Genomic DNA, 24,431 nt, shown 5'->3' with positions numbered 1-24,431 from the left:
CTAAAATAAATTTCCTGTTTAAAAGTGCATATGTTTGATCTCTGATCCTGGGAAAAAACATTATGTATGAGTAGCAGTATTTGTGCTAAATACTACAATCTAAAAGAGAGTCATAATGTTACACATACACAGAGGTATTTGCAGGTTTGTGATATACAAAATCAATGGGATTTGAAGGTGCACAGTACCAAGAAGCATGAGCCTCTTTCTGATACTAAAATATCCCATTGGTTAGAAATGAACACAGGATTAGTAGTTTTTGCTTAATTCATAAATATAATAACCTGTGGGAAATACTATTCACTTATTTCATCCTTTAGAAAAAAATGTATTCATACTTGTGCTGTTCTAACAGCAGTGAAATAAACACTATTTTTTTAAAAAACAAATCAAAATTTGCTATTAATTTTTATAGACATAGCATTAAATGTCAAAGGTGACTTGATGGTGCTAGGAACATGTAGCATTTGAACAAATGAAGCCTCTTTCAGGATTTCTTCTGTTTTGCTGTTTCAACTTATACTAAGTGAGATCACATTAACAGGATAAAGAAATATATATATATTCTTGAATAAGCTTGGTAATTTGATAAAATATTTACCACCCATTAAAATGTTGCATATCACTTTGTGTAATGCCTATTTTTTTTAATGGCATGTAGCTCTATATCACAAGTGCCAAGAATTTGGAATATTTTTCACCAATTTTGAAAAATGTGCCCTGATCCCATCACTATTTCTCCTGCACAAATTGTGCAGCCTTTTTCCAGCCAGATGTCCCACAGATGTAGTGGATTATGACTTCCAGAATTCTAACCAACATGTCTGCTGCATGTTTCCTAAGAATTTTGGGAGTTGTAGTCTCACATCAGGAAGGTATCAGGCCAGAGAAAGTATGTCTAGGTAAACACAACATGAAACATAACAATACTGTGCTTTGCTTTGTCCTCCTCTGGCCTTCCTTACTGGAAGGAACAAGGCGAGGCATATGGAGCAACAGCCTGCTGTTGTTCATTGCTCAAACCTAGCTATCACAAGGCAGAGGGGGCATGTCACACACTCTGTCTCTCATAATATCTAGTTCATCCTTAAACCTTTTCAGTGCTTTGAGAGTACAAGAAGACATGAGGAACAAGAAGAAGGACCAAAGAAAGTGTACATTTTCCATAACTCTAGTTGCTTTGTGTCAACTTTCCTCTACCTTACATCTTTGTTTCACTGTCTAAGGGCTTTTCATTTTCATTCTCTTGTGAAATCAGCTGGTAAGGCTTCTTCATTTCATTCTCTTCTATCACGGAGTTACCCATTTCAGCATCCTTGTTCCGTAACTCATGGCGTGATAAGTGTTCAACAATTCCTGCACCGATGGAGTCTCCCAAAACGTTGGTAGTAGTACGCAGACGATCCCTAGGAAATACGTTCAAGTTAACCAGTCATTGTTTACCAACACAATGAAAGCTTTCACTAGAAAATATAACACAAGTCCACATTCTTTCCTTAAAATTACATCTACAGTACAATAACATTTGCTTCAATGTTTGCACAGAAGTAATGAGAAAATGTTACAAGACCGATGGGAAAAAATGAATAGTGAAACAAAATAAGAGCCATATTTAAAAATTAAATATCAGCTCCAAGAAGGAACAGCACATAGGTATTTTGTAACATGCATGTTGTCTTTTGGGCCTCTTCCTTCTTGCACAAGGAGATTCAAACTAACTGGCCACAAGCTGAAGCATTTGAAAGGGTTCATTAAGAAACAAATAACAGGCAAATGTCTGGTCTAATGAAGAGAAAGACCAGGGGTGACGCAATAGCAGTGTTCCAATATCTCAGGGGTTGCCACATAGAAGAGGGAGTCAAGCTATTCTCCAAAAGCACCTGAAGGCAGGACAAGAAGCAATGGATGGAAACTAACCAAAGAGAGAAACAACCTGGAACTAAGGAGAAACCTCCTGACAGTTAGCACAATTAATCAATGGAACAACCTGCCTCCAGAAGCTGTGAATGCTCCAATACTGGAAGTTTTTAAGAAGAGACTGGACAGCCATTTGTTTGAAATGGTACAGGGTTTCCTGCTTGAGCAGGGGGTTGGATTAGATGACCTCCAAGGTCCCTTCCATCATCATCATCATCATTAAAGATTTGCATGTCAAAATATGGTGGCTGATAAGACTATTGAATAATGCATCTTTTTAAAAACTACAGCTTGGAAGGTGAACAGAGACTGAATAACTTTCATATCTCTGCTCAAAAAAAATCTTCATCAATAGTGGTGAATATCTGTAGCTTGAGTGTAGGATGAGGGTGTAGGTTTGTTCTCTGAGTTTGTGGGTTGGCTTCCAAACATTTCATTACCAGGCTAGGTACATCTTCAGTGGAGTTTAGGGGAGTTTAAGTTCATCACAAGACTTACTGACCATATGAAGCCCTTATTAACAGAAGAACACTGACACAGACATCCCCTAAACTCTACTGAAGATGTTACCTAGCCTGGTAATGAAATGTTTGTAAGCCAACCCAAAAGCTTGGAGAATCAACCTTCACCCTCAAATCTTCATCAGTATCTTATTCTAGTCTTTTTATATAAGATGACAGTTTAACATTTGTATGCGATGTAATTGGGTATTGTTTCAAAGAGACCCAATACATTTCTTCAGGAACTACAATGACTTATAAATTTAATTTTCACTAGTGTCTTTAGTCTACTTCATTGGAAAGATACTCACAGAAACCAATCCACTGCAATGATAAGTGTTATGTCATCTGTAGGCAAACCAACAGAGGTTAACACAATCACCATTGTGACTAGGCCAGCTTGAGGAATTCCTGCTGCACCAATGCTGGCAGCTGTTGCGGTAATACTGTTACAAGGAAAGAGACAAAAACCAATCATACTGCCATTTTCATTTTTTTTAACATTTCCCTATGTCATAAAACTCTTTCAGCTTTGAAGAAGTTGTTGGCTAGAAGTTCATGAATATGGTCAGAATCAGTTGCTAATTTGCATGATAAAAAAATCTTTCCCTTTTCATTTCTCTTACAAGGAAATTTGATGCTTTAGCTAGATAAGCCATCCTCAACAGTGTATTCAGCTTATGAGTTCAACCCGTCTTCCCCAAGCTGGTATTTTATTTATTTATTTATTTTATTAAATTTGTATACCGTCCTTCTCCCGAAGGACTTCCAGATCTTAGATGTTCAGATTGTGATCTATAATCTGAAAAAAACAATCCTTCCTTCCTTCCTTCCTTCCTTCCTTCCTTCCTTCCTTCCTTCCTTCCTTCCTTCCTTCCTTCCTTCCTTCCTTCCTTCCTTCCTCCCTCCTATATTACTCTAAAAACAATAATTAGCACAATAGGAAGAGGACATGTGGTCTATATAGCAGTCTTAATCTGGATTAGATCTTGATATTGTAATTTGCATTGCAAACAATGTATTCTGTGATTTCTGAAATGTTCATGATCTCCTACTTTAATCATCCTCCTGTCCCCAGTGTTATCATGCAGTCCACTCAGAAATGCCCCTCATTCCAACTTTTCTACATTTGTTGTCTTGCATAGGTATACAAGGAAATGAATTTTGCAGGATTTACAAACCTGATTGTGATAATTTGCCCAAAGTTTAGATCCATATTGTTAACCTGTGCAATGAAAATTGCAGCCAGGGCTTCATACAAAGCTGTCCCATCCATGTTAATAGTTGCACCCACAGGTAGTACAAATCTTGTAATGCGTTTGTCTACTCCATTGTTCTCTTCCAAACACTTAAAAGTGATAGGCAAAGTGGCAGAACTGAAACCAGATGGGGAGAAAAATAAAAGATACCATTACCATGTATGTATGAATGAATGAATGAGTGTGTGTGTGCGCGCGCACGTGCACACACGTGTGTGCATGTGTATGTATACATACACGCACATACATACACAGTGTGAGAGAGAGTTGGTTCATATAGTTAAACTTCAGACAATGTGTTGTGACTCAGGGCCAGCCTGTGGGTCCGACAGCCGGCTCCGATGTATCGGAGGACTCAGATGAGGGGGAGGAGGGAAACGAACCGGCTGATGATGGTTTGGAGGCTTTGCAGAGCCCTCAGCCGGGGACCTCTTCTCAGCTGCGTGAGCCCGAGAGTGCGGAGGAAGATGACCCACAGCTGGCCCTGTTCAAGGACGCCCGACGCAGGAGGCAGTCGAGCAGGAACAAACAAAGAAAGGCTGCGGGACTCCTCGGGAGGAGGCACAGGGAGACCACGCCCTGAGCTCTCTATAAAAGGAGTGTTTGGGGAGGGGCTGGTTGCTGAAAGCAACTTTTCCGCTTGAGAAGACAAGCTCTAGTGTTTTTGTTAACTGCGTAATAAATCTTGGCAGATGCCTTTTAGCCTTGGACGCTCTCCAGTCTCTTCTTTCTGAATAGGGGTTTGCCTTATTACAAGGCCAGAAGAGGGCTGGTTCAGAACACAATGCTCAAAATTTGAGGGAATCTGCACCCAAAGTTTGGATTCCTGGGTGTATATTTTTGAAAGACCATATAGTACAGGTAGATCATGTGTGGTGCCTGCACATTTTCAATGCCCTTCATTTCATTGAAGAACATGGTTGTCCAACTTGGAGACAGTACTAGACTAAAAGATATGTTTCAATACAAAGCAGTTTCAGGTATTAATTTTCAAAATCAAGAATAATTAACATGAAAGAGCTGTCCAATTAAAATATTTATTGGAATATGTAGTCAAATAATATAATGTGCATCATAATTTGGTACTGTCTTATATTGTACTCTGAATGGTACATAGATTCAGATGAGTGTCTCTACACACATATTGGAACAACATGTTAGGTGTAAAGTAAAACCTAAAGTAGGGTTGAAGAGTGACAGAAACCTGGATAATGATAGAAACCTGGAATAATCACATCTTCTCTCAATCATTTGCAATAAAAACATGTGTACATACTCATGGACCAGCCTAACCATGAATAAGCTCTCACCTTTTTAAACAAAATACCATGAACAATATTGCTATCTGTAGATAAGACAATTGGGAAAGTTGAAATTTTTTAGGGCCAGCCTATATGTGGGTGGCACATTTTTCATGTTATTTTAATTAAAACTTTTATTTAATTAAAACATCTGTTTACAGGTAGATGGGCTTACACTCTAGTATATATGGGATACACAGTATTTAAAAAATGTATTACATCTACAGATAGTAAAAGGTAAAGGTTCCCCCGCACATGCATGCTAGTCGTTTCCGACTCTAGGGGCCGGTGCTCATCTCCGTTTCAAAGCCGAACAGCCAGCGCTTGTCCGAGGACGTCTCCGTGGTCATGTGGCCGGCATGACTAGACGCCAAAGGCGCACAGAACGCTGTTACCTTCCCACCGCAGTGGTCCCTATTTTTCTACTTGCATTTTTACGTGCTTTCGAACTGCTAGGTTGGCAGAAGCTGGGACGAGTAACAGGCGGTCACTCTGTTACGCGGCACTCAGGATTCGACCCGCCAAACTGCCGACCTTCCGATCGACAACCTCAGCATCCTAACCCACTGAGTCACCGCGTCTACAGATAAGCTGAACCCAATTTCTGGGTGTGTGTGTATTTTGGGACCTATATGTATATACAGTATATAACCAATAAAAACTCCTATATCCCAAGCTATTTGATTGTGGAAGCCTACCTTGAGGAAGTTCCCAAAGCTGTGATGAGAGCTTGCAACAATCCTCCAATAAAGACCCAAGGATTTTTCCGAGTAATGAAGAAGTAGAGAAGTGGGAGAACAATAATTGCATGGATGAGCAAACCAATGATAACAGTAACTGTATACATGGCAAGCTGGCCTCCAATCACACCCATATCTTCCATCTCAACAATTTTTCCAGCAATTAAAAACAAAATACCAAGTGGTGCATACCTGGGAAAAAAAAAAGAAAAGACAAAGAGAGAGAGAAAGAGAAAGAGAAAGAGAGACAGAGACCGGGAGAAAGATAAATGCATTGCTTTGTAACTATTCTATTAGTCTATTTTGGTGCAAAAATGTGTAATGTATCTTTATTCTCTTGCACTTGGAAATTCCTTGCTCCAGTCTAGAAAGACAATAAAGACAGAGACTGTGACCCTAATTTTTTTTATTTTTTTAATTTTTATTTTTATTCTATTTATATCCCGCCCTTCTCCGAAGACTCAGGGCGGCTTTTACAAACTTAGCAATAGCCTTCATTCTATGTATATGCCTGCTTATTAGGGCTTTCACACACACACCAAGCGGCATTATTACAAAGTCAGCTTATTGCCCCCAACAATCTGGGTCCTCATTTTACCTACCTCGGAAGGATGGAAGGCTGAGTCAACCTTGAGCCTGGTGGGATGCGAACCTGCACTAATTGCAGGCAGCTGGTGTTACTTAAGGAGGCATTAGCCCACTGCTCCACCAAGGCTCTTTATATATTGTCCCAGTATATATTGTCCCAGTATATTCTTGTTTATTATATTGTCTGGTGATCCTTTGGCTAAAAAGCTGTCTATGAACCAAAAGGGAAGCCTCTATAAACCCAAGAGAATTTATTTTTAACATATACTCTGCAAATTAGTGGCAAACAAAGAAGAATATGAAGATACCAATTCATTATGGACAGACTTTAATCATGGCTGGTGTGTTTTATTCCAAAATATGTATTTTTTTACAAAATATATATTTTAATCACATTATATTTGTGCAAAATAATGTCTTGGTGCAATAATGAATTCTGAAGCCAGTTATGCAAGAGCTTGTATACTATGGCTGTAATTCAGTCTACGAATACTGAATTAAAGTAACTCTCTGCACAAATAGGCAGTTTGTTAGTGATACTACAGATTACTTTTTAATCCAGAATTTATTTTAGCCTCAGCATTTTTTTTAGTTTCATATTTCTGGTCTTGTGTTCCAATGGAGACCATCACATATCCCTATTCTTTTAAGAATCTCTGTTTTTTTCTTGCTGCTGTTATAATTGCTTTGAAACAACTGTGTGAAGGTTTTAAATTTCTTCCCTACAAATCACTCATCAAAACCAGGTTCATACTTACCCTTTTCCACATCTAGAGGCCTCCTGATTGTTTGGAATTCAAATCCCAGAATTCTTAGTCAGTGTAATCATGCTAATCAGGGAAGTCTAGGAAATCACTGAGGACTTCTTATTGGTTTGTTGTTTTTAGTTTTTATGGTTTTATCCATCATTGTAAACTGCCCAGAGTTTAGTTAAGATGTACAGCTGCACAATTATTTTATATAAATTAAATAAATAAAATTAAGACATCAAGAAGAGGAAGGTTGACATCCTATAACTTTGCTTCTGGCACCACTGGAATATTGTACACTCTTCTCTCTCTTTTTGGGATAATTTTCCTTTCCCTTTCTAAGTTATGTACCAATCTTGAAATACAGACCATCAGACTCTCAAGCTTTTGATACAATATCATGTAAAGTGATAGCACTGTCATGATACATAAAGAGTAATTAATAAAGGACACATACAGTTCTGATGAAGTGGAAAGTGATGGCACCCAACAGGCTTTCTTCAGTCTTGCCAATATGGCTGGGAGTAAATTCAGTTTATAGTTGGAGGTGGGCAACTATATTCGTAATTTTGCTAAATTATACTGTATCTCCCAGAATCCTTTACCATTGGCCATAGTTCTTAGGACAACTGAAAGTTTGTGTTCAGCAACATCTGAAATGTTACAGGTTCCCACCCCTCATTAGCTGAACTGGAGTGCAGCTGAAGTGAATCAGACCATTTCCAGGTTCTTTTTGCTTGTTCAAAATCTGGAGGAAGATGTCAGAAATTGTTGGTGAGTAATGAGAATATCTATTTCACTAGATAATGCACCAGAATGGAATTCAGTAATTCCTGGAAAAAGGACTCTGAGTTAATTCCTGGATCATCCTTTCACTTCACATACATGGACCCCCTATGATCATAGAACTGGAAGAGGGAATCAAGTTCATCTCCCTGTACATTGCAGGATTCTTCTTCTTTTTCTTCCATTCAACTGTGCCCCATTCTTAAAGACTGCCTGGATAGGTCCCTGCAGGTTTTCTGGCAAGGTTTTTCAGAGGTAATCTGCCATTGCCCCCTTCCTTGAGGCTGAGAGAATGACTGTCCCAAAATCACCCAATTGGCTTTGTGCCCAAGGCAGCACTAGAATTCATGATCTCCCAGTTTATAGCCTGGTACCTTAAATACTACACCAAACTGGCTCTCAAGATTCATTACATCACCACAAATGTCTATAGCCTTTGTTTGAAAACCTCCAGTGAAGAAGAAACCACTCCATGTAGTAACGTATTCCACTGATTGATAGTTGTTATTGTCAAGAAGTTCTTCCTAATGTCTAATCTGTATTGACCTCCTTGAATTTTCATCTCAGAAATTGTTAGACCAACCAAGAAGGAAGTTCAGCTTAGACCTTCAAGTAAAGAGTACTAGTAGCACAGTGAATTTGGTACTTACCACATTATTAGAGCTACCAGTCGCATGATAGCCTCATTAAGACTGTCGAAGAACTCTCTCAATGCCCGACCTTGTTCCTTCATATTGCCAATCACTAATCCAAAACTGATGGAGAAGACAACCAGTCCAAGTGCATTCACTCCATTTACACCCCCTGGTACAGGGATTATCTCCTTCTTCATCTGAGTTAGGTTTTCCACAGCTTCTGTTACATTATTTATGATGCCAGCAAGGACCGATGTTTCATTAGAATCACTATGTGTATGATGAACACGCTCTTCATAGTTTGTTTTGAACTGTTAGAGATGGTTAGAAGGACAAATATTATATTCATGTGTTAGGAATTCTAGAACCTTATTTCTAACTGCTCAAATGCAATTATCAAAAGATTTATCTGACCTCCCGGGATGAAGACAGAAATAATCTAAATAGGGAGGGGGGGGGTCCTTGGTGGTCTCTGAGCCTGCTTGTTTTCTTGCAGACCTTTCATTACCCAAACTAGGTATCATCCATGCTAATAAGGAGTGCAGTTTGCTGTCAGTTTATATTCTAGTGGCTTGCCCTGGCAGTGTTGGTGAGGGTGGTCTTAGAGATTCTTTGGTTGGGCTGTTTACTGTCCACTTCTTTGGCAGTTTCTTGACTGGGGTATTGTTCAGTGGATCGTTGGTCTGATGTTAACCTTGGAGTTAATCTATGCTGATCTGGATGCTGATTGTTGGAAGAGAGGTGCTTGGGTCTTTTTATTCCCTTTTTGGTTCTTTGATTGTCTTTTTTGCATAGTCTATAGATGTTGTTAAAGTCTATGTGTCTATTGATAGTTAATTTGTCAGAGTACCAGGCTTCTAGAAGTTCCCTGATATGGTCACATTTTCCCAATTGAAACTATGGTTAGATCTGTCTATATGTTGTGAAATTAAAAGATTTTCATCATGTTAGTCTCTAATCTAAATACCGCTGGCTTCTAATATTATGCTGTATTTTTAATAATAATGAAGCACTTTCTTCTCTACATCTATGGCTGCTGGAACATTAGCAATAACCATAGGAGCATTTTTATACTTTTAATAAGTCAGAGATCTGTGCAGAAGAGCAACTGGAAAGTCTAATCCTGGTTGGGTTGTGAAGCTATGCCCAGATAATACAGCCTCTTAGAATCCATCCTATAGAATTGTCAGTCAGTGATGGCAAACCTTTATAGACCAAGTGCCCCAAAACCGCCCCTGTCCCCGCCCACCCCACCTGCCTGCAGGGCCACCCACTGCCTCCATGGCTCGCCGCAGATCACCCACATGGTCCAGCAGTGCCGTGGCAGCCATGCCCTCCGCCTGCACCCCGCAGCATCATCTCCATGTGACGAAGTGCAAGGGTAGAATCCCTGCTGCCTGGCTGCCATGTCCTTTGCTGCGCTGCTCCGCATGGGCTGCACCTGGAGGCAACTCTTCTCCTGCTGGTGAGGAGGGGGCCATGGGGGAAGGTGGGGCTGGGGCAATGGTGCGCGTGCCCACAGAGAGGGCTCTGAGTGCTCCCTCTGGCACATGAGCCATAGGTTCGCCACTGCTGCTGTAGGTGCTTCTCACTGGGAGACAATTAAGAACATTCCCTGCATCATAAAATTGGTCTTTGTGTAATCCCAATTGAATCTGGACATGTAATATACCCACATATAGGAAGGGATTCAATTTTTTTACCTGTTTGAAGCAGGCTTCTACAAGATTTGGAGGAAACATGTTTCTGTAAAGAAGAAAAAAAATAATATTTACCTATTAGCCATAATTTGTCATCCTATCACGATCACACCAAAGGACAATCAATTTATTTTTTTCAATATTCCTTTAAACACAAAGTATAATCCAAAACCACATTTTATGGGGTGGTTACTGGTAGCAGAGAAGTGGTCAGTAGAAGTGTTTTCTGGACATGTACAGGCAGGCCCAGAAAACAATGGAAGAGCTTTGAGGCACTTGCCAGGTATCGTAATTGTGTCAGCTGCTTCACAATCAGATTTGCTTCTTTGTAAGCAAAGTGGTTCCTCAAATGATTCGCATACCCTGAAGCAAATTATGTTATCCTCATGTAACTGAAATTTCTCTCACCAGTTAAATCTCTCACCAACACACATATTCAGCAAAGTTTTTCCTTCACTCAGAATATAATAAACAAGAAAACCGATGTTCTGATTTTTAAGATAGTGTCTCTCTGAATGATGACTTATATTCCCAATGTCAACCATCCCCAATGAAATTGGAATGACACCTTATAGGAATCAGTAATGGCTCTAATTGGCTTTAGAATGAGAGACTAACAAGAAATCTTAGTCCTACTTAAACCTTGTAGACCATCCCAGAAGACAGTTGCAAAGCTCTTCCATACTATTGTCAAAAAAAACCACCCAAAGTTGCTCATAAATTCACCCAGTCTTGCTCAGCTTGATGGTGAGCTATATACTTACTTTGTATAAGTGTGTAAAGCCTTTGCAAACTGTGGCTCTCAGGTTTCCACAAAATGCAAAGTACTTCCCCCAGCCACAAAAGATTGTTCAACTATGATCTGTGGCTATCCAGCTACTTTTGGACTATATTTCAGAATTATTTCCAAGTTGAGGATGCCACTTTGCTGTTCCATCACATCACTCATTTCCTTAGCTTTACATTATCACACATGAAGCATCTTTTTTGATTTAGTTAATAGCTTTCCTTCAGGAAGGCCCTTCTACAATTCACACTAACCACACTGCAATAAGAGGGATGTAATCTAACACATTTGAAGGAGCCAAGTTGCAGAAAAATGCTGCCTACCTGATTAAGTCCAGAAAGGCATCCGCAGCTGTCACTTGGACAATCTTGCCTTCTCTGTGCATTTTTTCCTTTGACCCTTTCCCAGGATGGATGATGACTACCATGATTATCCCAATCAGGACAGCTATAATTGTGGTAGTCATGTAATATACCACTGCTCGGAGACCCATTTTCCCTGATGCCTTACTGTCCAAGGCCGACACTCCTAACACAAATTGATGTACAAGGGTAAAGTTAGAGTCATACATCTCAGAAATTTAACCTTCTTTGCAGAGGAAAGTCCTCTTTATCTGGTCCAACTTCAAAGGACTGGGAGGAACAACAACCCTGAAATTCTTTATTAATTATACCCATAAAAGTAGTCCTTGCAACCAGTTGCTTAGTGACTGTTTGAGGTTATGACCAATCTCTTCAGAACTACTTGTAACCCAATTCCGGAGTTCAAATGGCTACACAGAAAAACATACACTTTACAGTTACACGATCAAATTTGGGATGCTTGGTAAGTGGCTCATATTTGCGGCTATTTGTAGCATTCTGCAGTCATACGACTATGATTTTTGGTGGTTTTTGCCGGTTTCCAGCATTTACTTCCAGTTTCCAGCAAAAAAAACACAATGAAGAAAGCAATGGTCCTTGCTTAACGACTGCTACAATAAAATTGACTATGTTTATGTGGTGACCCACTTAACGACCATGACAACATATGAATGTCATTCTGGGCTCAATTATGGCCTTTTGTCAAGGACTACTTCTATGATATTTTAAGATTTTATCTTGTTTTTATGATTGCCTCTAGGCGAGATGGGTGGCATCTCCACCAAGAGCCTTGGTGGAGCAGTGGGCTAATGCCTCCTTAAGTAACACCAGCTTCCTGCAATTAGTGCAGGTTCGACTCCCACCAGGCTCAAGGTTGACTCAGCCTTCCATCCTTCCGAGGTAGGTAAAATGAGGACCCAGATTGTTGGGGGCAATAAGCTGACTTTGTAATAATGCCACTTGGGTGTGTGTGTGAAAGCCCTAATAAGCAGGCATATACATAGGCTACTGCTAAGCTTGTAAGCCGCCCTGAGTCTTCGGAGAAGGGCGGGATATAAATGGAATTAAAAAAAAAATTAAAAAAAATATATGTTTACTAAATAAACAAACAAATAGGGGTTTGAGAAGGCACAGAATATATATCTACTTTACTGTGATAAATTCTATTATATTTCAATATTAGCTATAGCAATTAATTCTACCTTTAGCATTTCACATGTAACTATTCTGCACAAATATGCCCGTTCTTTTTTGGCAATGGATTTCTTTTTTTTTAAATCCCATTTATATCCCGCCGTTCTCCGAAGACTCAGGGCGGCTTACAATCTAAGAAGCACAAATCAGCGTGCTTAGCAATTTCCCATTTTAATTCTTTAATTCATAATCATTTATTATTCATTCAATTATGTATTTCTTGCATTAATACTTTACTGTTCTTTTACATAATTAACAGAGATGAACCTGGGCACACCCTCATCTTATCCTCAAAATAACCATCTTGTTAGATAGATTGGGCTGAAACAAATGTCTGCCCAATCCAATACTCTAATATACTGTATTATATTGGCTAACGTGTAAGTGGCTACTCAGGCAATTATGTGTGAGGGATGGTGTCCATGGAGGGGGATATGGTGTAATGGACTACAAAGAAGCGCCAATTTCCCAGAAAGGAGTGAGCACATTCCAAGGAGGGGGATAAGAGGCAACACAGCCCTGATGTCAAGCCCAAAACCAAGAATCACACATGGTGATTTTTCCAAGCCGAGTTCTTTATTGTTTCATACCTATAGACAAAATCTTGCTAGATTGAGCACTCAATTGTCTGTATCTACAATATATTCCACAATGTGAACTGTTGGGGATGGGATGTTTCCACCTCTTTCTCTCACACATAATATCTGAGCAGTGTTGCTAACTTCCCTGGAGTGCACCCTTCCCCTCCTAGGCAATCCACCTCCATGCTAAAGTTTATCACACTGGAGCTAGATAGGAAGAAAGCTGGAATAGTCACTCTTTAGAATCTCCCAGGGCATATCCATTGGGGTGAGAGTAATAAAGGTTTAGTCTGGCAAGATTCTGTTTATTGCGTGCAATCCAATAAAGAAGTGAATTTTGGCTGGACTGTTGTATATTGGGCTGGACTTGAAACTACCGGTATGTGACAAACACAACCCTGCAAAGCTGAACAAACTGCAAACAACCTTTGCAATATACATTCATTCAGAGGAATACCATCTGTGTGATTAACAATAATAAATTTCACTCTAAGCTCAAGGGAAAGTAGGCTTTATCTTTATACCCATAAAGAAGGGCAAGTATCCTTGCCTAAGTTTTCTTTTAAGCATGTATGCCTTACAGTCTGGCATGCAGACTGGTTGAATCAGAAACATTGCACTGTCCCAAAGACAAGGGGTGGAATATAGTTCTTAATTATAATAAACAAAACAAAAGCAAAAGCAAAAGCAAAATGTACCCTTGATTAATCCACGTTATGACATTTTAGATTCAAATAAAGCCAAACAAGCTTTGTTAGAGCTTTAGTCCTCAATTTACATCTGTAAAGGAGCCTGCTAATCACAGAGGTAACTCATGATGATTTTATGAGCTTTTTTGAGTCAGTTGTTAAGCGAATGCTGTGGTTGTTAAGTGCACCCATGGTTTGCTATGGCAGGTTTGCTGAAAACTGGAAGTAAATACCAGTTTTTGGCAAAACTGTCCTAAAATACGGTCACATGACTGCGGGATGCCACAAACAGCTGTAAACATGGCCCACTTGCTGAATGCCCAAAGTGAAGTCACATGACCATGGCAGGGGTGAACCACTGGAGCTTCGAATCTGGATCATACTGTAAGTACTGTTCTGGTAGGTCTGTCAAAACTTCAAATGGTCACCAAGTAACTGGTCATAAGTTGAAGACTACCTGTATCTTTTAAGACAGTTCTTAGAGCAAATCTGAGGAAGTAACTGGTCCATCTGTTCCTTTCCATTTCAAAATCTGTCTCTTGTATCATGATCACTCAACTTTACTCCATTGACTTCTCAGAGATTATTTTCTTCAGGCTTAAATGTACTTTTGCCTTTTGCTGTAACTTCCCACAGTCCTTGATGTTGATGCAAGGTTGCACAGTTGGAATAGGTCAGTTTTTTTTTCAACCTTGGAAACTTTAAGATGTGTGGACTTCAACTGCCAGAATTCTCCAACCAGCTTTGCTAGCTGGGGAATTCTGGGAGCTGAAGTCCACACATCTTAAAATTGCTGAGGTTAAGAAATACTGGAATAGCCTATTCAACACACACACACACACACACACACACACACACACACACACACACACACACAAACAAACAACCCTGAGGCCCTTTCTCTTAGGGCTGCATCCCATTTCTACTTTCAACTTTGCAAGCGCAAAGTAACACAATATTTCTAGATATCCAAGTCAGTGGCACATTTCCTGTTCTTCACATCTGCCAGAGTAGGACCCTACTGTGTGGGCTGTTTAGATACCACTTTAACTCTTTGCATTATTCCATCTTTTGCTCATGATATTGGAATGCAACACACAATATGTTTTTTGAAGAGAAACTAAGGGAGTAATTTATCTTCTTTATGTGTGCTAAGCAGAGCAGGAGGTAAGGACTAGCAGGGATTCACAGCAAGCCATAGAATGGTGATTAGTAACAGCTGACAGCCTTGAACCGAGTCTCTTTCTCTTGGGTTGCCTCATTGTAATACCAGAGCACAAAGAACTAACTGTCCCAATGCCAAGAATCTGTAAACGAAGGCACACAGAAATAGCAGCCCAAAATTTTTCAGTAACTAAAGGCAGCCAATACCTGCTTGCTAGAGACCTGAAGAGACCATCCTTTGATGGATGTGACACTTAAATTAACCTGCTCTCCTTTAAAAGCATTTTCTCGTATCATTAAATGGCTTAAAATGGCCTTTTCTGGTAGCTGGGATATGAGTTGGGTGAGGATATTTGAAAGTAAATGATGTAGAATCAAAGCCCATCAGCTTGTGAAAAAAGGACCTTCACTTGATGATTATCCCTAATATTGAAGTAGTACAGTGAAATACTGTGATTTAATTAGAGGGAAGTCCATCAAAGTAATTTCCCAAGCCAACCAAACTTCTTGAAGCATAGCAAATTAGCAGGAAAGCCAAATTTTTTTTTGGTCTGAGGTAATACATCTGCAACTTTTTTCCAATCTGTTACAATAATAATAGATTTAAATCTGCTTAAAAGATTAGCACGTGAATTTGGCTAGGAAACACCATTCCTTTCCTCCCAATTTATCCAACCACAGATATGGTAAATGATCAGATGTCATAAAGCAGGGGTGTCAAACTGCCAGCCCACGGGCCGGATACGTCATGGTAAAACCGTGCCCATCCCATTGCTGGCAATGGGAACAAAGTCGCAATATATCACAAAATAGTCACATGATGTTGCGAGTTTGACACTCCTGTCATAAAGTGTCTTTTATTTAAATAATGATTTTCTTAATTGCTCCATACCTATTAGCCCTCCAGTGGCTTCATGTTGTTGTTAGCTGCGAAGTCGTGTCCGACCCATCGTGACCCTATGGACAATGTTCCTCCAGGCCTTCCTGTCCTCTACCATCTTCTGGAGTCCATTTAAGCTCACGCCTACTGCTTCAGTGACTCCATCCATCCACCTCATTCTCTGTCGTCCTCTTCTTCTATTGCCCTCAATCTTTCCCAGCATTAGGCTCTTCTCCAGTGAGTCCTTCCTTCTCATTAGGTGGCCAAAGTATTTGAGTTTTAGCTTCAGGATCTGGCCTTCTAAAGAGCAATCAGGGTTGATCTCCTCTAGGACTGACCGGTTTGATCGCCTTGCAGTCCAAGGCACTCGCAGGAGTCTTCTCCAGCACCATAGCTCAAAGGCCTCAATTCTTTGGCGCTCGGCCTTTCTTATGGTCCAACTTTCACTGCCATACATTGCAACTGGGAAGACCATAGCCTTGACTATATGCACTTTTGTTGACAGGGTGATGTCTCTGCTTTTTAGTGTGCTGTCTAGATTTGCCATTGCTTTCCTCCCGAGGAGCAAGCGTCTTTTAATTTCTTGGCTACAGTCCCCATCTGCAGTGATCTTGGAGCCCAGGAAAATAAAATCTGTCACTACCTCCATTTCTTCCCCATCTATTTGCCAGGAATTGAGAGTGCCAGATGCCATGATCCTGGTTTTCTTGGTTAAGTTTCAACCCAACTTTTGCACTCTCCTTCTTCAACTGCAACAAGAGGCTCTTTAGTTCTTCTTCACTTTCTGCCATTAGAGTGGTATCATCTGCATATCTTAGGTTGTTGATATTTCTTCCGGCAATCTTAATTCCAACTTTTGATTCATCTAGCCCTGCCTTTCTCATGATGTACTCTGCATATAAGTTAAATAGGCAGGGTGACAGTATACAGCCTTGCCGGACTCCTTTCCCAATTTTGAACCAATCAGTGGTTCCGTGTCCAGTTCTCACTGTTGCTTCTTGGCCCACATATAGGTTTCTCAAGAGACAAATAAAATGGTCTGGTACACCCATCTCTTTAAGAACTTGCCACAGTTTGTTATGATCCACACAATCAAAGGCTTTAGCATAGTCAATGAAGCAGAAGTAGATGTTTTTCTGGAACTCTCTAGCTTTCTCCATGATCCAGTGTATGTTGGCAATTTGATCTCTAGTTCCTCTGCCTCTTCGAAATCCTGCCTGTACTTCTGGTAGTTCTCGATCCACATACTGCTGGAGTCTAGCTTGTAGGATTTTAAGCATAACTTTACTAGCATGAGAAATGAGTGCAATGGTGCGATAGTTTGAACATTCTTTGGCACTGCCTTTCTTTGGAATTGGAATGTAAACTGATCTTTTCCAATCCTGTGGCTGCTGTTGAGTTTTCCAAATTTGCTGGCAAATTGAGTGTAGCACTTTTACTGCATCGTCTTTTAAGATTTTGAATAGCTTAGCTGGAATGCTGTCACCTCCACTAGCTTTGTTGTTGCTCAGCTTTTCCAAGGCCCACTTCACTTCACAATCTAGGATGTCTGGCTTGAGGTCAGTGATCACCTCACTGTGATTATCAGGGACATTAAGCTCATTCTTATATAGTTCTTCTGTGTAATTTTGCCACCTCTTCTTAATCTCTTCTGCCTCTGTTAGGTCCCTGCCATTTTGGTCCTTTATCATGCCCATTTTTGCATTAAACGTTCCCTTCATCTCTCCAATTTTCTTGGAAAGATCTCTGGTCCTCCCTATTCTATTGTTTTCTTCTATTTCTTTGCACTGTTCATTTAAGAAGGCATTCTTATCTCTTCTAGCTATTCTCTGGAATTCTGCATTCAATTGGGCGTATCTTTCTTTTTCTCCCTTGCCTTTTGCTTCGCTCCTTTCCTCAGCTATTTGCAAAGCTTCCTCAGACAGCCATTTTGCTTTTTTGCATTTCTTTTTCTTTGGGATGGTTTTGGTTGCTACCTGTTGTACAATGTTGCGAACCTCTGTCCATAGTTCTTCAGGCACTCTGTCTATCAGATCTAATTCCTTAAATCTATTTGTCACCTCTACTGTATATTCAACAGGGATATGATTTAATTCATACCTGAGTGGCCTAGTGCTTTTCCCTACTTTCTTCAGTTTAAGCCTAAACTTTGCAATGAGAAGCTCATGGTCTGAGCCACAGTCAGCTCCTGGTCTTGTTTTTACTGACTGTATAGAGCTTCTCCATCTTTGGCTGCAGAGCATATAGTCAATCTGATTTCTGTGTTGACCATCTGGTGATGTCCACGTGTAGAGCCGTCTCTTGGGTTGTTGGAAAAGAGTGTTTGCTATGACCATGGCTTCATATGCAGGGCTAAACCATGGTTTATTAATGCTTTGTAACTATGCCACAACTAGCTGAATTCAGATATTGTTCTAGACCAATATTTCTCAAAATGTGGTAAGGTTTAGGAATTTCCAATACAGCATGCCAAGTTTGAAATATACTGTTCTAAGCTAATCTAAATAAAACACTGTTCCAGGCTGATAAAAAAATAAGTATCAAGAACTTCCAAGTTCATCAGAGTTAGGAAAGGGCCACAAGTTTGTATTATTTTTTAAAAAGTCCTTTCTTCAGAACTCAAGTTTTAAAACTATGTAAGAATATCGCCACCAATTCATCTGTTTTTACCCATTGCAATTTGACAACAGGAAAGTGGAAGCCCAGTGGGCTAGTAGGCACTTCTCACTAGAGTTAGGATAAGAACAAACATTTTAAGACATGTTACGCTCCCTCTGATTGGCTATATAAATACTGACTTCCTGTCCCTAAGTTTATATAGTTTGGTGAGATGATCACGTGCTTCTACAACCTATATATAGTCATTGAAGCTAAATTTATTTCCAATTTTCCAAATTTGCAACATTTGAAAGTGGTAACAAAATGAAGAACTTATTTTAGTTTACAGGCCAAGATGAGCCTATTCAAATCTTATTTATTATTTCATCCTTCCAAATTTGGGGACAGAACGATCAACAGTGATGATGATAATGGCACAAGGAAGTTGGAAACGAGAATGGAAGGGAAGAAGTGAGACACATTCCAGAGAAACATGAGCCATGAAGCTATTCCTCCGTAAGAATGCAAAGGGTTATGGGGTCAAATGCAAACCAGATCTCCAGGTTCACAGTTAGGCACTATGTTTTGACCTCTGGAAAGATAGGTCAGTGTTTATAGCCTTAGTGGAATTCCTGGCTTAAGGCAGCAGAAGAAAAGTCAGACCAGGCAGCTAGACAGTATAGAGAAGGAAGTTTAAGTGCATAATGGCGCAATGTCCTAAGCATGCCATATGTGCCTGTTTCTGGAGAACAGCAGTGAAAGAGGCCTATCACCCTGCCATTCTATCTGTAAGCTTCCTAAATGCATCCATGACACAGAAGACTGGAGACGGAAGACTGGATTAAAGGGTCCTTGGCCTGATCCAACAAGATTCTGCTAATCTTAGGTTGCTATGGCTGCACAGAATGGGGGAAAAGGATGCTAAAAAGAAAGTACCACTTGCAGTGATTGGCTAATAAAACCACAGGAAGTGACAAGAAAGATGAATAACACCTTAAGTCTCCTACTATAGGTACAATACTTTGAATTGGAATTTATGAAGAAGCAGACATAATAAAGTTTACAGTGAAAAATCTGTTTGATGGGAAAATAATTACCTCCATAAGCGACATATTGCCGAATATCAGATGCTGGGCATAACATTTTTGTGTGTGTTTGCCTTAGTGTGTTGTGTGAGCCCAGCCTATGATTTAGTTCTGATGCTACTCAACTCCATTTGATCCTGCTCTTCTAACAGACTTCTGAAGTTATAAAGCTGACTCAGGCTGTGTTTACACAGTTAAATCTATGTGACCATCAAAGGTCTAGCAGTTATATTCACATAATACAGTAAGCTTGGGGTTAATCTTGGTTAGGGCTTTTTGGCCAGATTTGTTAGCTATTGGATAAGTTTATAATGCACAAATAGTCTTCAACTTATAACTGTATTTGGGATGGAAATTTCCATCATATGTTGATGTGTTTATAAGGCGAGTTATCACATAACAAGACCCAATCTTACAATTATTTTTATTGCTGTTAAGCAAATCACCTCAGTTGTTAAGGGAATCATGTGGTCATTAAGCAAATTCAGCTTCCCCAATTTATGTTTTTTGTTGAAAACTGGGTAGGAAGTTTGCAAATTGTTAACACATGATTGCAGGATGGTGCAACTGGTTGTAAATGTGATCCAGTTGCCAAGCACCCAATTGTGATTGTGTGACTGTGAGGTGATGTGACATTTGTAAATGCAAGGGGAAGTCATAAATTGGCTTCTTCCAAGGCTGTCCTAATTTTGAACTGTTGTGAAACAAATGACCATAAATTGAGGATCACCTGTACATTTCTGCATGAACCATCTAAACAGTTGTGGGATTCAGCCAGTTCGCACCACTTCGGCAGAAACGGTAGCTAATTTTTTGTTGCCCAGGCCCAGAATGGACTTCCGGAAGCGGCATCCACATAGAGAACCGGTTGTTCACATATTTGAATCCCACCACTGCATCTAATGCTTAATAATTCAAAGAACCAGGTTCATAGTGCGTCTGAAAACAATCTCTGTCTCACCCAGAATCTTTCCCCAGGGTAAGCACTATATTTCCAATATCCAGGAAAGAGCTTCCTTTTCCAGCAGTTGCTTTAACTAGGATAATTATAAGTTACACAAAACAGGTCCAGCTTTTACCCCTCTCCTTTATTTTATATCTGCAATTTTAACAACTTTTAAAAAACTAATTATTTTCAGAGACCATTTTAGCCATGCCACATTTCTCTTTTCCTCTTAAATAATAAAGCATGGAGATGAGGATTGTACCCACCCTTCCTAAGAATTAAAAATGGTAAAAAAAATGGCTACCTGAATATTATGGCTTGTACAAAAAACATGCAGTCTTAAAACAGCATTAGAATCTTTTCATCTAATGTGCATGGAAAATCCAACAATATTATTATTATTATTACTTTAAAAGTAATCTTCCCTTTCATTTGTTTTCTTTTCTACTCTAAAAATCTCCATTGTTTTACTGGCAGTCATACTCTCTTTCCTTCTTAGCTCACAGGCCAATCTTTTTGAGAACTGAAATGTGCACAACAGTTACACATCTGTGTTTGTAGAAGGGGGCAGTGGGAAGTTCATACATTACCAGCTGCTTTCAAATAAATCCAGGTTACCTTGGGGGTCCCTTGATAGAAGGTAGCCAATAATATTAATAAACATCTTTCCCTCTAAAACAGCACACTGAGGCAAACTTCCAGTTTCGCAGGGTTTCCTGTAAGTATCCTTTGAGGGAACCTGCGACAGCTTTAATTTTTGTTGTTGCTGTTGTTGCAATATTGCAAGAAAATGCTTTGTAAAAAAACCTGTAACTCGGAGGAATATGCAGGAGATAAATAGAGCAGCCATTGGAGAACAAAGGTCTTTCTGGGATTTTTGGGGAAATTGTGCTTACTGAGAGAATGAGATACTTCTAGAATGGCCCAAAGTGGCTCTGTAGGAAAGCCGAGGATCACATCGGCTGGGCCATTTTTCAGAAAGGTGATCTTTGGAAAAGGTAAAAAGAGCAAAGCATGACAGGGCAGGTAGGAGGGCCAAGGCTGTGTAACCTGGCAGAGCGGGAAGCAGGCCCAAGGCTGTGGATCCAACAGGTCAAAAAAGCAGACAATCTGGCAGAGTGAGAAGCTGTCCAGAGGGTGGCTACATGAAGCGGTCCTGGGAGGCCCAGCAGAGGCCATGTATTTAAATTTATGAACCTTATTTATTGTTTTATAGTGTTTTAATTGAATGTAAGCTACCTAGAGTTGCCTCTGTTGAGATGGGTGGCATGGAGGAGCAAGCAAGCAAGCTAGCTAGCTGAGAGTCTGCTGCAGTTGGACCTAAAACACAGCATGGGCCTGCGCCAGGCCTTCCGTATCCTGAGGTACCCCATGCTCTGCTTAATGACCAGCACAGTAACTTAATGACTGCAACTGGGAGAATCAGGACTGCAGTCATTGAATAAGGAGTCATATGGGTGCCTCACTTAACAACCACAATGACTTATGACATACCACCACAACAAATCAATTATAATCAACTAATGAATAAATGTTTTATCTTAGTTTTAACTGAAGTTGTTGGTAACCGAATCTTTCAGCTTCTGTATGCAAGTAAATATTCGGCCACAGAGCTCCCGTCCTTTTGTTAAAGAGCCCATTTTTTACTTAATAATCACCACCATGAATTGTTATATTACAACATCACATTCTAGATTCTTTGAGGTGCCTAGAGCATGGGTGTCAAACTCGCCACGTCATGTGATGTGTCGTGACATATCGCAACTTTTTTTGCATTGCCGGAGCTGGGATGGGTGTGGCCTCCGTATGATGGAATTGGCCCACAGGCCAGCAGTTTGATACCCCTGGCCTAGAGTATATCCTTAGATACTGTTTTTTGAATAGTACACATATTCACACAAATAAAAATGTTAAACTTGAATGACAGTAGTAAAACACAAAAAGAAATTAGAAAATAATTTATACCAGTACCTGTTACTAAGCTGGAAACAATGAGAGGCAAAACCAACATTTGCAGCATTCTCATTAACAGTTCACCAGGGAAGGAAAAATATTTCACTTCTCGGTAGCTGAAATGATAGGATCGGAGACAAAAGCCAAGGATGATACCTAAGAAAAGAGAAACCATGGTGCTTTATTCTTCTGCAAACATTATATAAACACATAAATTTGGTACAGCTGTAACTGACAAGAACATTCACAGATACACTGAGGGCAGAACTACAAATTCTCATCACTTTGATGTTGGCTGCAACTGAGTTGGTAGACTATGGGGTTTGTGAGGCAACAAAATATTTTCTGCTGAATTATCTAGCTCTCATGACTTCCAGAAAAGAAGAAAATAGTGTAAAACCGATTTTCCTGAGGTATGAATGTGCTTGGACTTCACATACTTAGGGCTTGCCCTGAAGAGAAATCCTTACATAAGCTTTTATTTTCTTCTGAAAACTTGATGTACAATCGAGCTATTGATCATTGATTCTCATTGTACACATACTCTTTTCAGTAGTCTACTTTTTAATCAGAAAGTAGAGTAATCCATATACTAATAGTGCAGTTCCATGCACTATTCAGAAGCCCCAGAGAAGACAGTGAAGTTTATTCCCATCTAATCTGGAGAGGATTGCAACACTGCCCATTGCTCAATTCTGTTTGTGTTTTAGGAATTAAAATGGTTAACCCATCCATTCTTTTGATTGGAAGTGATGGAAGGGCCTTTGTAGGCCATTCATGGTTGGCCCTGCTTTTCCTTTCCATTGACCACAAGAGCAGTTGGTATGCAGCTGTACAGTTCTGAATGATTGTACAACTCTTTTATTTTATATTCTTCAGCAGCTGAGCCAGTCTTACACAAAAAGGAGACTTAAAAGAGCACATGTGAAGGAATAACCCATACAAAAATGAGAAGGAGTTGGGGGTGAAGTCGATGAGGTATCAGGCTACAAACTGGGAGAGCATGAGACTTCCTTAGGCATGAAATCCTGCCTTAGGCATGAAAGCAGCTGGGTGACCTTGGGCCAGACTCTCTCACACAACCCTAGGAAGGAGGCAATGGCAAACCACTTTTGAAAAACCTTGTCAAAAAATCTTCCAAGACTATTCTAGGCAATTGCCTAGAGTAAAAAACTTACTCCAAGGCATCATTTTGCGAGATGGGTGGCATATAAATTTGATAAATAAATAAAGGCACACACAGATATACACACACACCAAAATATCCATGCAAAGTTTTAGAACTTTACAAATTCTTCTCTGTGTTCTTACAATTACAATACCAGTTCACCAATGTCCTGCCTTTCATTTTATTAAAGGTACCGTGGATGCAATGTTATATTCATTCATGTTTGACAACGGAGCAATGACTGCAGGTAAAAAATAACAAGCAAGGCCAGTTGGAAATCAAAGGGACTCTGGTATAGATTCTACATATATACAGAACACCCCTACTCTACAAAGGTTTAAGTTTCCTAACAATTTGTGAGCCTATCTGTGGAACAAAGCCTTGTAAGAAATCTCCCAAAAGTTGTTCTGCAGGTTTTCTCCTGACTTCTCACATTGGAGGGTGGGAGAGAGAGGAAGCTGGCATTCAAAATGAAGACAGGAGGAGCACATATTTTCAAAAGACAAAAAAATTCTAATTCCCTGATTTTTTTCAGGAGAACAATGCATTAAAAGAAACTGTCCAGGTACACAATCTAAACAGAGACAAAAATGAAAAAGCTTGCAAGATGTAGCTCTGTATAATCACCAGACCAAACTAAACACATTTTTGGTTCTATGTTGTACTTCTTCATGTTGAAAGGGAAATATAAGTGCGGAATTCTGAAATGCAACTCTGCTATGTTACTAAATTTAATTAATAATTTAAATATTTTGATTAGAGAACATGCAAAATAACAATATAAGGAATATATAGTTACAGATGTAACCTACAGATGTCAATACCAATCTTAAGTAAAATAAGTTGCAC

General features: G+C 39.7%; 1 protein-coding gene across 4 annotated transcripts in view; it reads right to left on the bottom strand.

Moving 5' to 3' along the window:
* Positions 1-1,201: 1,201 nt before the first annotated feature.
* Positions 1,202-24,431, bottom strand: part of SLC1A3 (solute carrier family 1 member 3) — a gene marked incomplete at its 3' end in the record, with an annotated part of 36,234 nt that continues 13,004 nt past the window's right edge. Inside the window, exons 2-9 of one of the 4 annotated variants that reach the window (XM_081321202.1) lie at positions 22,433-22,570; positions 11,286-11,490; positions 10,179-10,221; positions 8,491-8,786; positions 5,676-5,909; positions 3,599-3,793; positions 2,729-2,863; positions 1,202-1,406 (exon numbers count right to left, since the gene is read on the bottom strand). In XM_081321202.1, coding sequence (XP_081177328.1) covers positions 1,202-1,406; positions 2,729-2,863; positions 3,599-3,793; positions 5,676-5,909; positions 8,491-8,786; positions 10,179-10,221; positions 11,286-11,490; positions 22,433-22,570 — 1,451 coding nt within the window. The remainder of the gene's footprint in view (positions 1,407-2,728; positions 2,864-3,598; positions 3,794-5,675; positions 5,910-8,490; positions 8,787-10,178; positions 10,222-11,285; positions 11,491-22,432; positions 22,571-24,431) is intronic. The other 3 variants (XM_081321203.1, XM_081321204.1, XM_081321205.1) reach the window with 3 other exon arrangements.

Source organism: Vipera berus (assembly GCF_964194415.1).
Source record: "Vipera berus genome assembly, chromosome: 2".
NCBI classification, from domain to species: domain Eukaryota; kingdom Metazoa; phylum Chordata; class Lepidosauria; order Squamata; family Viperidae; genus Vipera; species Vipera berus.
Note: the sequence above shows the minus strand (reverse complement) of the source record. Positions and strands in the feature narration are given on the sequence as shown.